We start from the raw sequence: 16,094 nt of genomic DNA, 5'->3' as shown, positions 1-16,094 counted from the left end.
TTGAATTGATATCTTTCACTGTTTCAAGTAGGTAAATCAGAAGAAAAAAAAGGAACTTTCAATATCAAAATTATGCTTAATATAGAGGCAACGCAAAGTAGAAAAGAATGTAAAGCTCTAGATGGAACCTCAAGCTTCTGCTTCAATCTCACTCCACTGCTATGGGAGAATTGCAGCAAAACCACCTTTTTGTCTTGATATTGAACTTCTTGAACAATGCCCTTGGAAAGACTCTAAGAGAGCCTGGCTGTTACAGTTTGGGGTTTCTTTCTGTTGCATGGTCGAGTTGGTATTTGAATATGACTGGGCAAAAAGGCCTAAGATAACCAAAAAGGAAAAGGGAAAGGAGGGAAAAAGGAGAATTAAAGAGTATTATGGTCATAACTTTAAGGTTTAGTTGTGAAGAACTAGTCCCAATTTTTATTTACAAAAGGTGTTGGAACCCCACAAGACAGCTGATTACATTCCCTTCAGACAAAAAGCAAACTGCTAAGAGGGTTTGGCAGCTTCTTTCTGTAAGTGAAAACATCTCTCTACAAATCTCATTCTAAAAACAATTGATCTAACCGAAAGATATATTATACAGTTTCAAACAGAGCTGTACTAGCCTCCCAAGGCATGTGAATGACCAATCAGTAGGGCCAGTTGGATATCTGGCCAACTCAGCATGTGTATTAGCATATACCAAGTGGCATTTGTCAGCTTGTAGCCTACTTTAACAATATCTCTATCAGCAGATTAATATAGATATCTAACGATCCACCACCAATTCAAAGCTATGAAAATTTCAAATCATAAGCAGTTTTCCTAGTATTCTCAATTTGAATTCATCACTTCTGCATGAAAAGATGGCAACTGAAGCGGAGATCATTCCAGAACCCATTGCTGTAGGGGTATAGTTCTTTTCTCTATTATATGGTTTGCTTTGTGTTTATTTCTGCATCTAATGATGTTCCAAAAGGCTCCCTTAACTCATAGTGCATACTCTTTTACTACTAGTGCATATTCTGAGTATTGAGATACATACTGTGCAAGCAAACTTTACTACATAGTATGCATGACAAAACCATAGGAAGTTTAGCCAGATCACAAGGCTTCTCAGAAGAGGATACTGCAACTTCATAACAGAAAAAATCAGAAAGGTGATCATGCATCGGGTTTCATCTTTACATACAAAGCTAGCAATTTTCAACTTTGGGTGTTCTTGAAACACTTAAACTGAATGATCTCTGATCGCTTTATTATTCTTTTATGGTGAAGCATATACAGCTATGTGGTCACCTTTTCTTAATCAGCATGAAGACCAAAAAAAGAGGTTTTGGTCTTTCCTTGCTTTTCCAGTAGAGCAATATCTTTAGATCCCTCTTTTCTTTCTATAAAACTAGTCGGTTTTAGAAATAAAGTTTAAATTTGGTATCCGTACTTACTATTCTTTTGATCCATAAGGAATAAATCCTCTGAAGTGATACTGTGATACCCCAGATTCATGACAAGAGCTGCTTGTGCTTCACTGGAACTTCTGTCACCTTGATGACAGCCAAGATTTAGCTTTTAACTTTCAACATATTAATCCAGCATCATCAGTTATAGAAAAATAGCATATGGCAAATACTCCAGAGCATCGTTTCCTTTCAGCAAAGCCCAACAGATCAATTTAAGTTTTCGTCTTTGCTCCATCCTTCCTGAATTTTGTAGCTACCATGACTTGGTCTTGAGCTTCTGATTTCTTGAACATTTTTCTTTCCATTATGAGAAGTCTCAGATGAATATGCTGCTGAAAGTTACCATGAGGCAATATTCTATATTAGGAACTATTTCACTTGCTTTTCTGCATGCAGCTGAAAATTTTGTCTTCCTTTTTTATTTCTTTATGTATTTGTAAGCTAATAGTAAGCCTTTCAGGATTATGCTACCTGAAAACATTGGCTTCTAAGGAAAACCAATCAATACCACTTACTTACAAATCATCAAATCGACAATTTAAGTGGATTATCTGTAAACAGAATAACCATAGAGTTCAAATAAATACATTTGATAATTAGTACATCAGCATTAAACAATTGCTAACTTAAATTGATTTATCAAAACAGAAATAATTAATAGAGCAAATGATCGGCTTATTGATGAGAACAAGTCTATCTTATATAGGTTCAGGCATCAAACTCCTCACAATCTATATGATTAAATCTTAGCATTGCCAATATAGAAATATATCTACATACATAGTAATTTGATAAAATAAATTTACTTGCCTAAACTTAAATAAGGTAGGTAAAGATATTAAGGATCTGATTCTGATATAACAATCTGACAGCCAGCCTGATCTTAAAGTTAGTATTATTTGAAATTTTTTTAGTTGAACTGTTTCTTCTTCTTCCTATTCTTCTTTTATTTTGATCATATGTATGTGAATAGTGCAGTACATTTGCATTTGATTCTCTGTTATTATGAAATGGTAGTTCAATATGAGTTGTATTGGAGGGAAAATAAAAGATAAGTAATATAATGCAGCATGCTGAAGTTTGATGGATGTTCATTTTACAACTAGAATTCTCAAGAGCCTGAGGGAGAAGTACCGCCCTTTTCTTATTGACTTCAGTCCATATGTGCTTTTGACAATTTTCTCCAAAATAGATTTGTCCACACTGGAAAGTAAAAAAAAAAAACAGAAGTGGATATATTACCATATGAGAGCTGTGTATTACCAAATCTTTCTCCTACCTTACCAAACTAATTATGTTACCAAAGAAGCCTATTTGTACAGAGAATAGAAATGCAGATTTTTGTCATCATTCTGTATATGTAATTGAAAGAAAAAAAAACTGTATTCTTCATGCAGAAAACGGAAGAGGAGAGCAGGCACTTGACCAAAGCGCTGTGTGACAAAGCTGTTGAGTTTCTACCAGGTGACTTGAAGAAATTCCAAGGTGGATTCAACCAGCCTGCTGAAACGGATGAATGTTTGGCTAAAGAAGAGAACATGCAAGTAGCCAGCGATACCATGAATACTGTCTCTGAAGGCAATCCTGAAGTCTCTAAAGGTGAAAGTTTTTTGATATCGCCTGAGACCGCCAAGGTTGCCAGCAAAGAGACCTCCGGGATGTCAGAGCGTAGTGACGTTGATGACATTCCATTTAAAGCAGAGAAGATACCAGAGGGTGAAAAACAGAAGGCAGGAACTGGGGAAAATGAAGTCAAGGCAACAGAAGACATTGTGGAAAAGTATGACACAGACCATGACATTCTGAATCTTGAAGGAACCAGTTTAAAGGCCGAAAAACTTGAAGAGTTGAACCTTGCTATTGGGGGAGAGAAAACAGTGGAGGAGGTTGTGGTAATTGCTGACCAAGGTTCTTCACTGGAAGAGAAATGTGGGAGCATTGACGACGAAACAAGTTACTCACAAGAGAGGGAAAATGAAGGGACAAGGGCACATGAAAATGATGATATTGAGTCCAATAAACAAGTTCTCAGTGTGCCAGAGGCCAACTTAGAGCTTAAGAAACAAGCTTCAATTGATATGCCTGATCCAGTAATTGACAGCTTGAAGAAGGTTAATGAAACAGTTACTGAGGCCAGTAACTCCAATCTTGTTCAAGAGAAACTGGAAGAGAAAAGCTGTAAAGAAGTCAAAGACACTGAACCAGAGAAGCTTCCTGCCCTAGTGAAAAAGGAGAAGGGTGTTGAAGGAATTGAACCAATTGAAATATCAGGAACTGAGAAGGATCAAATAATTTCTGAGAGCATTGGAGGCAACTTAACCTCAACAGTAGCAGAAAGTTCAGAGATCAAGGACCATGAAACAACCTCAGAAATCAGTGAGGGTGTCAAGAAAGAGCTGCTCAATACATGTGAAGAGGTTGCTTGTGAGCATAAAGCTGCACCAGAAGGGGATGACAAGCTTGAAGAGGTCTCTGGTACCATAATCAAAGACCAAAGCCAAGCTACAATAGAATCAAGTGAAGAGATCAAATATATCACTGGAGACAATGATAGCATACAAGATAAGAATATGCTGGATACTGCTTCTGTCATGAAACCAGAAGAGCTTTGTTTGCAAGATGTCGACAATCGTGACATTTGCAGCATAGGCTCTAATATCAGGACAGAGAATATTGTTGAGAAGAGTCCAACTGAAGAAAGTGGACAAAGTGAAATTAATGAGATCACCGACAAAGATTCGGGCACGTCAATAGACATAAGTATAGATTATTCAAACTCTGAATCAGAAAAAGTTGGGGCAGACATGAAAGTTGTACAGGCCACAGAGAAGGAGCTGGCCATGACAGAGGCATCAGATGAGATGAAAAAGGATGAGGAATGCACAGTTCCAGCACCTGAAGGAAACATTAGTGAAGTTGAAAATATTAATGTTGTACAGCAGAGCCAGGAAGGAAAATTGGAGAAAGAAGAAATTCTGAAGGAGAGCTTCCAGAAGCAAAATGAACCAGAAAAAGAGAAGTCTGCATGTCCCTTGAATGCAGTCTACGAGGATGTCAATACTGCCATCTCTAGTGAAATTGCAGAAACAAGTACAAGCATCAAAGAAGTCACACCCGTGAAAGACCATGAAGAGAGATTTGAGGGGGATGGGATGGAAGACACACCAACCAATACCGACGCTATCAGTGAGAATGGAGAATCAAAAGAAAAGGTCAAAACAATTTCCTATTTTCAGTTTTTATTCCACTTTTTTTCTTGCCAATAGTATCAAGGGTGTCATAATCATATCTATTATTGCCAGAGATTTCAGATAAATTCTATTCTCCTTACAGGATCACCTACAAATTGAAGTAAATGTGAATACTGAAAGCGTGGAAGTTGAGATCCCAAACAAGAATGCTGATGATTTACATGTTGCTGATCCATTAGTTGGAGAATCAGTGGAGAAGGAGGACAATAATCAGTATGAGTTCTCTGATATTCAACCTGAAGAACAAGTCCATGAAGAAAATGGAGCTTCTGAGGAAAAGGATAAACATATCGGAGATGTCTCTGAGGCATGTCAAAGCAGAAAAAGCACCATTTCAGAGAATATATTCACAGAAGAAGCAACAACAGCAGATTTGGAATCAGAAACAAGTGAAATGGACAAGGAGAAAGTAAAAGAGGTTTATCTCTGGGACCCTGAAAAATGTTCAGAGACTAATGAAGCTTTAGAGAATAAACAAGAGGGAATACAAGAGGAGGAAGAAGCTTGTAATGCAGAGAAACCTGAAATAGAGACAAGAGGTAAGCATGAATCCTAGAAAAAAATATAAACTCCAAAGATCATATTAATTACCACATTCTTTATGAAGAACTTCAGGAGATGCCATCTGGAACCCCTTTAGCAAACAATATTTATTTTCTTTATCTTTTGCTGCCATGCCAACAAATGAATGAAGTACTATGACATCATTATTGATATTATCTTGCTTATAAGCAGTAAAAGTAGTTAAACTTGAAAACATATTAAACACCTCATGGAAAAGGAAGTTTTCTCTATAATAACGAAAACAGTTGGAAAATAATCAGTTTAACATTATCTTTGCTGGCATCTTATGTGAAAAAAGGTTCAGCAAATCTTCTATATTTCTTTATGGCCACAACATTTTGTCATGCACAAGTAACTAAATATAATTAAAATTTTTATCTAATTTGTTTATGTCTATGCATATTTTTGTATGTGTATGCTTCATGAAAGAGGAAGGGAGGACAGAAAGGCTGGAGAGAGAGAGAGCAACTTGATCAGGAAACTAATTGCATTGAAACTTGGTGCAGGTGACATTGCTGAAAGTGGTCTAACTGGTGGTGGCACCTCGGATACTGTCATCACTTCTTCATTTGTCAAAGATGAGACAACACCAGAATTGACTGGTGAAAACAAGAGTTACAAAGAAGAAGATGCCGACGAAAGGAGTAACAAGAAAGAAGAGGTTTGATTCCATATAGACGTATATGTACCTGTCCAATTTTTAATTCTCTTACATTCTGATTAAGCCTAGACCATTATCACAGGACCATGATGAACCTAAGATCATAAAAATTGGCGATGACAATGATGAACAGACTGTTAAAGATGACCCTATGCTCCCCTCACCCATATTGATTGAAGAAGAAACAATTGAGAGCTCCAAAGATGAAGAAAACAAGGTGGAAAAGTTAGAAGAAGAGAACAGCAAAGATTGGATCACAGAAGATGAAAAAAGTAAGGACCTCTCACCAGACTCTATTACAGAAGCTCCAATCCAAAACCTCCAAGATAATGAAGAAAGAGCAGAGGAGTTTGAAAAGTCTGAGAAAGCAGTAGGTGAGAGCACCGGAGATGAGACAAGTCAGCCTGCTGAAAGCCCCCAAGAGATGCTCAATATCTCCATGATGAAGCAAGAAGAAGATCTGCAATGTGAGAACAAGAACCTAAACCCAACAAAAGCTTTTCCAGAGGAGAAAAGAGATGAGGACAGATCTTATGTCATACAGGCTGAAGAAAGCAGCAGAAACATTGAGCAAGATGAGGTTAAAGAAAGCAATGAGAAGAAACCATCAATAGCTGAAGAAGATTTTGAACAGATCTCAACTGAGAATGAACCACAAGAGATGCTTGAAAAGTCGCTACACATAACATCTGAGGAAACTGAGACAATTTCTTCAAAAGCTGATGAAATTCCTTCCCTCATGGAAGAAGCAACTGTTCAGAACAAAGAAGAAACTACAGAGAATGAAGAGAAAGTTAAAGGGGAAACATATGATAGCAGCACCAATGACAATGGCATTGAAAAGGAGGTGAAAAAGAATAAATCTCAAATTATCTAAAATATTTTCTTGTCTGAGTTAATGAAGTAATGCTTTACAATGCAGGATCATGGACTAGATGATGGAACATCTGATGTATTCAAAAACACGGGCAGCATAGTCTTGGAGACAGAGACAAAAGTGGATGAAATGGAGGTTGAGACAATCACAAAGGGATATGAGTTGGACTCCGAAGAGAAACCTGAACCCAAGGATGCTGTGGAGAACATTGAAGATAGCTTAAAACAGAAAGAAACTGAAGAGGTCTAATTTTACAGCATGAATACTAACTCAATTCCAATTTATTATCAACTCTTTTCCTAAAAAAGCAAGAAAAAAAAAAGGATATGTCATCATTTTAATTGTTCACAAAAGTACACCTCGTCTGTGCAGGTTTTTGAAGGTCCCAAGTCAACAATAAAGGAAGAATGTGCTGTTATAGATGACTCAACAGCATCTACTGAAGAAGAAATGACGAAGAGCTTCCAAAAAGATGAACAAGAAGAGACACCCGAACTAGAGGTGAGGTTCAGATCATTTTTAAAATTTTGTAGAGCCTAGTTCATAAGATAAACACTTTGTTCTGTCAGCTATAGCTCACTGTTCTGAGTGCCAATAGATGAAATCTATAAGAAACTCCAATCAGGTATTCTGATTATATATGTTATGTTCATTCATCTGAGTTAATGCACACTTAACAAATTAACAGAACCTAGAATCATGAATACACAGATCATTGACACAATTCTTTCCTCAGTTCCTCTAACGTAGAAGTAATGGAACGAAAGTGAAGTCCGCTAAAAAACTGTAAAAGAAGGGGCAAAAACAGAGTTCATTAATCACAGAGGTGTTATGAGGCAACTTATGCAGACTATAACATCAATAAGTAGGCCAGGAAACTTCAAATATCACACTAAAAGATAGAGATCTCCAAGAATGATAAATTCAACTCATAACTTAGAGCACATATATGACACCTAGGCCTGTTATGCTTTATCCATGTTTATAATCTAATCTGTTATTTTCTAGTACTTTGTCACGGTTAAGTTGATATTTTGTTTGTCACACAGGTAAGTAAAGAATCAGGAACAGCAGCTTCAGGTACAGGTAGTGAAAATTCAGATATGGAGGAACAACGTATAGCTGACATCTCCAACTCATCAATTAGTGATGAAACTGTGAAGGAAAGCATAAAGGAAGACAAAAGCAGCCCAATGAAGTTAACAAAAGAGGTCAGCTAGTAATAAAAGTTGATTTAGGTCCTCTTTTTTTTTTTTGGACCATTGTTAGTTGCTAACTTAAATGTTCAATTGTTTTACAGGTCAGCGACTCAAACATTGAGGAAACAGACTCCACAGAGGAAACTAGCCTCCAGATCTTGAAGGAAACAGCGGAGCCAATAGATGATCCTAGTCTATTTGATATTTTGAAGGAGTCAAAAGAAGAAATAACACCAACAGAGATCAAAGAAGACCTTGTTTGTAGCTCTTCCTTTGAGCCTGAGGAGTCCAAAAAGGACACTGAAGAAGAAACCTCAGTAAAAGGAAGTATCAATACTGTGGATTTGGACTCTGCATTACCTGCAGCAGAAACAGAGGAAACAGACATGAAGGAAGCCGAAGCAGAAGAGAAAAAGCATGCAATAAATAAAGTTCTTGCTGTTGAAAGGAACAGCCTAGCAACAATTGAACATGAAGGGGTTGGCATAGACAGTGCTGACATTGATGTGAAACCAGTAGACTCTTCCATCTCATGCGAGAAGGACAAGGAGATTCCTAAGGAAGAAGAGGATAAAGTTCCAAATGAAGGAAGTGAAAATCAAATGGAGATGACTGCTAGGGAGATTCCCTTAAAAGAAATATTAGGAGATGCATTAAAGGACTATTCTACCGTGCCTTCAGAAGAGCATGAGCCTGAAGCCATTGAAGAGAGGAAATTAACTGATGAAACTTCAGAGAAAGATCAAGCTCCATATGAGCACTCAGAAGCTCCTGTGTCCGAAGCAATGGATGAGAAATTAATGCAAATGGAGAATAATCCCACATTCGATGCCCCTAAAGTAGAGTCTGAAGATAATGGAAAGGGGAATGGACATGAAGTCAAGGAAAACTTGCCTGAGGAACCATATGTGCATATAGAAGAAGAGACTGGAAAATGCAACACTGTATCAGAAGCCACTGACATCTCAAAGGGGGAGGAACCTAGAGAACCAGAGAATCAACGTGATGCTTGTGAATCCAAAACATCACAGAATGAGCAATCATCAGATTTTGGATTGGAGAGAAAAGAAACTGATGATGGAAAGCCATTGGATGAAGCCACAAATTTGGAAGAAACATCTGGTACATGTGAGGATGGAGATAAGGCCATCCAAGAAGAAGAAAATTTAGCTGAGAACTTGGCAAAACCAGAAAGCTTGAAGGAAGATATTGAAGTAGAAAAAGAAGAAACTGAACTGCTACAAATATCTTGTGATCAGATGCCTGAGATCGTTAGCACAAATGATACTGCAAAGGTTAGAGCAACATTACTCTTCACTACTGCTTTTTGTTTTAAAAGAAACCAAATCAAGTTAAAGATATGGCAACAGATATCATTTCAATTTTGATGATTTTCATCCTGCAAACATGTGGTTTATTAAATCTTATAAACAACGGAGTCTTCAATTTTTTTCTGAAAACAAAGGACAAAAACCAAAACTTTATACACCATAATGGAACACTAAATTTGGTCACGTAATTTTATGATCGTTTAACCCCATTAAGTAGCACACTTCTCGAGCCCTCTACTAATTTTTAATTTGAAACAGAATGTTGAGCTAGCACTAGCAGGTTCCGAAGAAAAGCCAAAATCTGACTCTGAACCAGTGGCTGAAGACCAAACTAAGGAAACCTGCCCTAAAACCAGCAAGAGCCAAGCTGATGAAACCACCACTGATGTTCAGAATCAAGAAGCTGAAAAACAGATAAAAGAGGAAGAGGAAGACAAATTGGAGGATGAAGACTATATTAACAGAGAACAAAATGCAAATGAGGTTAGCAAGGCTGTCATCTTGTCTGAAGAGGTAAAGAACACGTATAAATATTTTTCTCTACATGATTATTTAAGAATGTGCCATTTTTGTTATATTAACCAAATATTTACTTAGCAGGTCGATAAGGAAGTTGAGAAAGCTGTCGACAGTGAAGGCAGCAAAGAACATGTCGAGGAAGAAAGTAGCACAAATGAACTTCATCCAGTAGCAGAAGGAGATGAAACAACTAATGAGGTCATCTCAGTAATGAATATTCATGTAAATAGTTTATCTAGATGTTGCTCAATTTTTGTTTGATTTTAAACATTTTAACTATGTTTGATAGGTGGAAGACTACAGTTCAGTCTCAACTGAATGTCTCAAGGAAGCAGACTCTGAGGAACAGATAGAAGCAAAACACTCAGAGATTGAAGCACATTCAACCAAAGACAGAGAAGCATCCCTCATCCGAGAAGAATCAGAAGAAAGGGGACAGGATAAAGAGTCTAGAGACCCTGTAAGTGTGCACGGAGAAGAAAGGGAGTCAGAAGAAAAAATTAAGGAGGACGTTACTGATGAATCAAAACTTTGTCAAGATGGGAGTAATAGTGAAGCTGTGACAGAAGTAAGAGGAGAGACAAGCTTAAACAAAACAGAGGTGGATGAGGAACCTTTATCTACAGTAAAGGAAGAAAGTGCTATTATGGATGACTCACCAAAATCTACTGAAGAAGAAATGTATAAGAGCTTCCAAAAAGATGAAAAAGAAGAAACACCTGAAGTAGAGGTGAGGTTCAGATCATTTTTAAAATTTTGCAGAGCCTTGTTCATAAGATTAAGTTGAAACCTCCACGTTTCACTTCACCAATCGTTCAATATATTTTTCATCCAGGTATGCGAGAAACTGGAAACAAACAACACAGTTGAGGATGCTGAAAAACAAATTCTAGAGGAGGAAGACACCAACAAGGACCAGCCTACACAACTGACAGAGATGATGGAAGAGAATGCTGTGGCAATAATGTCCATAAAAGAGGTAAGTAGAATATGACTCACTAATCTTTGAACTTCTCACTTATTCTATGTTTCTGAACTTACACTTCCACCAACAAGACATGGCACAAACAATCATTACGTGCACTCACATGCACACTCTGTTGAACAGCACAACTAGAAAGTGACAAAGACAAATGTGTTGTGTACCCCATCTAAAGGGCTGTGCATTTAGCATTTCTTTGCTTTATTCTACTTCTTCAATTCAAAAGTATTGTACATTCACATAGGACATTAAATAATTCAAGCCACTGAGGAAGCTTAAAAACATTGAAACACAAAAAACTAGAGGATGAAATTAAAGCTGAGAACAACTTTGAATTGTCCACAGCAGGACAGATAAATGAGGACTCTTTGGAGAAAAAATATGAGTAAAGAAAACCAGAAAAAGTAGTCAGCTATTGTGGAATGTGCAATTTTGGTGCTTGGCATTTTATATTGGACCATTTCTGAAAGATGCTAAAATATGATAATATGCATTACGGAAAATATAATAATAGATTTTCGTCAACAAATTCTCAACAGAAGAGGAAAAAGGAAATAAGATTTTTTCATTTAACGCTAAAGAAAGTGGCATTTGCCCCTTTATTTCCCTTGCATTTGAGAAAGGGAGGGTGGAGCAACTATAAGCTATGGCTCGCTGTTCTGAGTGAGTATACATGAAATCTTTAAGAAATTCCAATCAAGTATTCTGATTATATATGTAATGTTCATTCATCTAAGTTACCGCATACTTAACATATTAACAGAATATAGCATCATTAACTTCAACTGATTCATGAATAAACGAGATCATTGACACAAGTCTTTCCTCAATTCTTCTAATGTAGAAGTAATGGAAACAAAGTGAGTTCTGCTAAAAAACTGAGAAAGAAGGGGCAAAAACAGATTTCATTAATCACAAAGGCGTTATGAGGCAACTGATGCAGACTATAACATCAGTAAGTAGGCCAGGAAACTTCAAATATTACACTATAAGATAGAGATCTCCAAGAATGATAAATTCAAGTCATAACTTAGAGCACATGAATGACCCCTGGCCTGTTGTGCTTTGTCCTTGTTTATAACCTAATCTGTTATTTTCTAGTACTTTTCACGGTTAAGTTGATATTTTGTTTGTCACACAGGTGTGTAAACAATCAGAAACAGCAGCTTCAGGTACAAGTCGAGAAAAGTCAGACATTGAGGAACACCCTATAGCTGGCATCTCCAACTCATCAATTAATGATGAAACCGTGAAGGAAAGCATAAGGGAAGATGAAAGCAGCCCAACGAAGTTAACAAAAGAGGTCAGCTAGTAATGGAAGTTGATTTAGGTCCATTTTTTTTTTTTTTTACCATTGTTAGTTGCTAACTTAAATATTCAATTGTTTTACAGTCTAGTGCCTCAAACATTGAGGAAACAGACTCCACAGAGGAAACTAAGGAAACAGCAGAGCCAAATAATGATCCTATTCTGTTTGATATTTTGAAGGAGTCAAATGAAGAAATAACACCAACAGAAATCCAAGAAGACCTTGTTTGTAGCTCTTCCTTTGATCCTAAGGAGTCCAAGAAGAACACTGAAGAAGAAACCTCAGCAGAGGGAAGTATCAATACTGTGGATTTGGACTCTGCATTACCTGCAGCAGAAACAGAAGAAACAGATATGAAGGAAGCCGAAGCAGAAGAGAAAAAGCATGACATAGATAATGTTCTTGCTGTTGAAAAGAACGGCCTAGAAACAACTGACCATGAAGGGGTTGGCACAGACAGTGCTGACATTGATGTGAAACCAGCAGACTCTTCCATCTCATGCAAGAAGCACAAGGAGATTCGTCAGGAAGAAGAGGATAAAGTTCCAAATGAAGGAAGTGAAGATCAAAAGGAGATGACTGCTAGGGAGATTCCCTTAAAAGAAATATTAGGAGATGCATTAAAGGACTATTCTACCGTGCCTTCAGAAGAACATGAGCCTGAAGCCATTGAAGAGAGGAAATTAACTGATGAAACTTCAGAGAAAGATCAAGCTCCATATGAGCACTCAGAAGCTCCTGTGTCCGAAGCAATGGATGAGAAATTAATGCAAATGGAGAATAATCCCACATTAGATGCCCCTAAAGTAGAGTCTGAAGATAATGGAAAGGGGAATGGACATGAAGCCCAGGAAAACTTGCCTGAGGAACCATATGTGCATATAGAAGAAGAGACTGGAAAATGCAACACTGTATCAGAAGCCACTGACATCTCAAAGGGGGAGGAACCTAGAGAACCAGAGAATCAACGTGATGCTTGTGAATCCAAAACATCGCAGAATGAGCAATCATCAGATTTTGGATTGGAGAGAAAAGAAACTGATGATGGAAAGCCATTGGATGAGGCCACAAATTTGGAAGAAACCTCTGGTACATGTGAGGATGGAGAAAAGGCTACCCAAGAAGAAGAAAATTTAGCTGAGAACTTGGCAAAATCAGAAAGCTTGATGGAAGATATTGCGGTAGAAAAAGAAGAAACTGAACAGCTAAGAAGAGCTCATGATCAGATGCCTGAGGCTGATAGCGTGAATGATAATGCAAAGGTAAGGCCAACTTTACTCTTTTCACTACTCCTTTTTGTTTTAAAAGAAACCAAATCAAGTTAAAGATATGGCAACATTTCACTTTTGATCAATTTCATTCTGCAATCATGTCACATATTAAATCTTCAAAGCAACAGAGTCTTCACTTTTCCCTTTAAAAAAAAAGACAAAAACCAAAACTTTATACAACACTAAAGTTGGTCGTGTAATTTTATGATCGTTTAACCCCATTGAGAATCATATCACCAGTTAAATGTTTTTCTTCATTTAACTAGCACACTTGGTGAGACCTCCATTAATTTATTCATTTGAAACAGAATGTTGAGCTAGCACTAGCAGGTTTCGAAGAAAAGCCCAAATCTGACTCTGAACCCGTGGCTGAAGACCAAAGTAAGGAAACATTCCCAGAAAGCAGCAAGAGCCAAGCTGATGAAACCACCACCGATGTTCAGAATCCAGAAACTGAAAAACAGATAAATGAGGAAGTGGAAGACAAATTGGAGCATGAAGAATACATTAACAGAGAACAAAATGCAAATGAGGCTAGCAAGACTGTCATCTTGTCTGAAGAGGTAAAGAACGTTTATAAAAATTTTTCTCTTCATGATTATTAAGGAGGTGCCATTTTGATATATTGACCAAATATTTATTTAGCAGGTCGATAAGGAAGTTGATAAAGCTGATGACAACAAAGACATCAAAGAGCATGTCATGGAGGAAGAAAGTAGCACAAATGAACTTCATCCAGTACCAAAAGGAGATGAAACAACTAATGAGGTCATCTCAGTAATGAATATTCATTTAGATAGTTTATCTAGATGTTGCTCAATTTTTCTTTGATTTTAAACATATCAACTATGTTTGATAGGTGGAAGACTACAGTTCAGTCTCAACTGAATGTCTCAAGGAAGCAGACTCCCAGGAACAGATAGAAGCAAAACACCCAGAGGTTGAAGCACATTCAACCAAAGACAGAGAAACATCCCTCATCATAGAAGAATCAGAAGAAAAGGGACAGGATGAAGAGTCTAGAGACCCTGTAAGTGTGCATGGAGAAGAAAGGGAGTCAGAAGAAGGAATTGAGGAGGACATTGCTAATGAATCAATACTTTGTCAAGACGAGAATGATAGTGAAGCTGTGACAAAAGTAAGAGGAGAGACAAGCTTAAACAACACAGAAGTGGATGAGGAGCTTGTAAATACATCGAATGCTAGCTCTGGCAAAATGAGTCTACAAACTACTGAGAGTGATGCAAATCAAGAGACTAAAGAAGTTGAGAATGTGCAACTTGAAGAAATATCCTCTGGCTTGGCAACTCAAATCCCAAGTAATGACAATGATGAAGTACAAAAGCAGGGTATAAATGTGGATATTGTAGACAAGGATGAAGCTGAGGTAAACGAGAGAGATTCTGATGCAGTTCACATGTCCAAGGATCAGATTGATGAAGCTGAGAAAAGCCTAACAGTGGAAAAGGTGGATCAACTCCCAAGTAGTGATCAAAAGCTTGTTGAGACAAAGAGTGAAACCTCGAAAACTTCAAATACGGGAGAACCGGGGAAAACCGAATTAGCTTCAGATGGAAATCATGTGTCTGAAGACAAGGGCACTGAAGAAGATGCAGAAACCAAGAAAAGCCTCACAGCAGAAGAACAGGATGAGAATGAAGTTGAAGAAACCAAAGGAGTACCAGAAACATCATCAGATTGCATATCTCAAAGGGTTGAAACTATTGTGGAAGATGAAATTATTTCCCATAATACTCTCCCAAAAGAGAAACCAGAGGAGCAACTTCAAACTTCAGTCTCCACATTGCCTTCTGAGGATGAAGAGAACAGCACTGCCCACCCAATTGAGAAGATAGGTGAAGAGATACAGACAGATGCTGAAATAGTAAAACATGAGACTCTAGAAGATTCTTCTGACACAAAGACAAAAGAAGAGGTATGCTTGCAAAAGGAAGAGCAAAGGGAGCCAAGCGCTGTCTCAGAAGAAGAAACTATTGTTGATCAGGGTCTTCAAAAGGAGGAACCCAAGGAGCAAATTCAGACTACATCTTCTACATTGCCTTCCGAGGAAAGGGGGCATGGCACTGGAGCCATAAGTGAGGAGAAAGAATATGACAAAGCAAAGGAAGAAGTTCCCATAGAGCTAGATGTTTTTTCTGGAGATGAAAGCGAGCAAAATCTCTTAGCGAATAAACCAGAGGAGGGGACTGCAAGCTCTGAATTTCTTCCCAAGGAACAGGAGGAAGAAGCTATCAGCACAGTTGAGAAGATAGAAGAAGAGAAAAGAAAGGAAGCAGAAATTCCAGAAAACAAGATTTCGGAAGATTCTTCCGATGCAAAGAAAACAATAGAGACGTGCTTGGAAAAGGAAGAGTTTCATGAGCTTGAAGATGCTAAGAAAGATGACAGCACTGCACACCCAATTGAGAAGATAGAAGAAGAGATACAGAAGGATGCTGAAATAGTAAAACATGAGACTCTAGAAGATTCGTCTGACACAAAGACAACAGAAGAGGTATGCTTGCAAAAGGAAGAGCAAAGGGAGCCAAGCATTGTCTCGGAAGAAGAAACTATTGTTGATCAAGGTCTTCAAAAAGAGGAACCTGAGGAGCAAATTCAGAATAAATCTTCTACATTGCCTTCTGAGGAAAGGGAGCATGGAACTGGAGCCATAAGTGAGGATATAGA

At 37.7% G+C, this 16,094-nt stretch overlaps 2 protein-coding genes across 2 annotated transcripts; both read left to right on the top strand.

Annotated features, from left to right (window-relative positions):
• On the top strand, nucleotides 696-12,157 carry LOC18600829 (putative leucine-rich repeat-containing protein DDB_G0290503). The gene is made up of 14 exons (XM_018119370.1): nucleotides 696-893; nucleotides 2,840-4,654; nucleotides 4,776-5,232; nucleotides 5,764-5,918; nucleotides 6,001-6,765; nucleotides 6,841-7,038; nucleotides 7,168-7,301; nucleotides 7,850-8,006; nucleotides 8,096-9,289; nucleotides 9,584-9,838; nucleotides 9,926-10,042; nucleotides 10,134-10,574; nucleotides 10,680-10,823; nucleotides 11,968-12,157. The coding sequence occupies exons 1-14, from the start codon at nucleotides 849-851 to the stop codon at nucleotides 12,136-12,138; spliced, it is 6,048 nt and encodes a 2,015-aa protein (XP_017974859.1). The 5' UTR covers nucleotides 696-848; the 3' UTR covers nucleotides 12,139-12,157.
• On the top strand, nucleotides 12,711-16,085 carry LOC108661534 (enolase-phosphatase E1). Its single transcript, XM_018118948.1, has 5 exons — nucleotides 12,711-13,397; nucleotides 13,715-13,969; nucleotides 14,055-14,183; nucleotides 14,266-15,921; nucleotides 16,059-16,085. The coding sequence occupies exons 1-5, from the start codon at nucleotides 12,711-12,713 to the stop codon at nucleotides 16,083-16,085; spliced, it is 2,754 nt and encodes a 917-aa protein (XP_017974437.1).

Source organism: Theobroma cacao, chromosome 4 (assembly GCF_000208745.1).
Source record: "Theobroma cacao cultivar B97-61/B2 chromosome 4, Criollo_cocoa_genome_V2, whole genome shotgun sequence".
Taxonomy (NCBI): Eukaryota; Viridiplantae; Streptophyta; class Magnoliopsida; order Malvales; family Malvaceae; genus Theobroma; species Theobroma cacao.
This window is presented reverse-complemented; position numbering and strand designations above follow the sequence as displayed.

Excerpts from the sequence above, each read along its gene's own strand:
- LOC18600829 (XM_018119370.1), top strand. The coding sequence starts at position 849 with ATGGCAACTGAAGCGGAGATCATTCCAGAACCCATTGCTGTAGGG. Across the intron at positions 5,233-5,763 it reads ACCTGAAATAGAGACAAGAG|GTGACATTGCTGAAAGTGGT; the intron begins GTAAGCATGAAT and ends AACTTGGTGCAG. Across the intron at positions 8,007-8,095 it reads CAATGAAGTTAACAAAAGAG|GTCAGCGACTCAAACATTGA; the intron begins GTCAGCTAGTAA and ends ATTGTTTTACAG.
- LOC108661534 (XM_018118948.1), top strand. The coding sequence starts at position 12,711 with ATGACTGCTAGGGAGATTCCCTTAAAAGAAATATTAGGAGATGCATTA. Across the intron at positions 13,398-13,714 it reads GCGTGAATGATAATGCAAAG|AATGTTGAGCTAGCACTAGC; the intron begins GTAAGGCCAACT and ends CATTTGAAACAG. Across the intron at positions 14,184-14,265 it reads CAACTAATGAGGTCATCTCA|GTGGAAGACTACAGTTCAGT; the intron begins GTAATGAATATT and ends TATGTTTGATAG.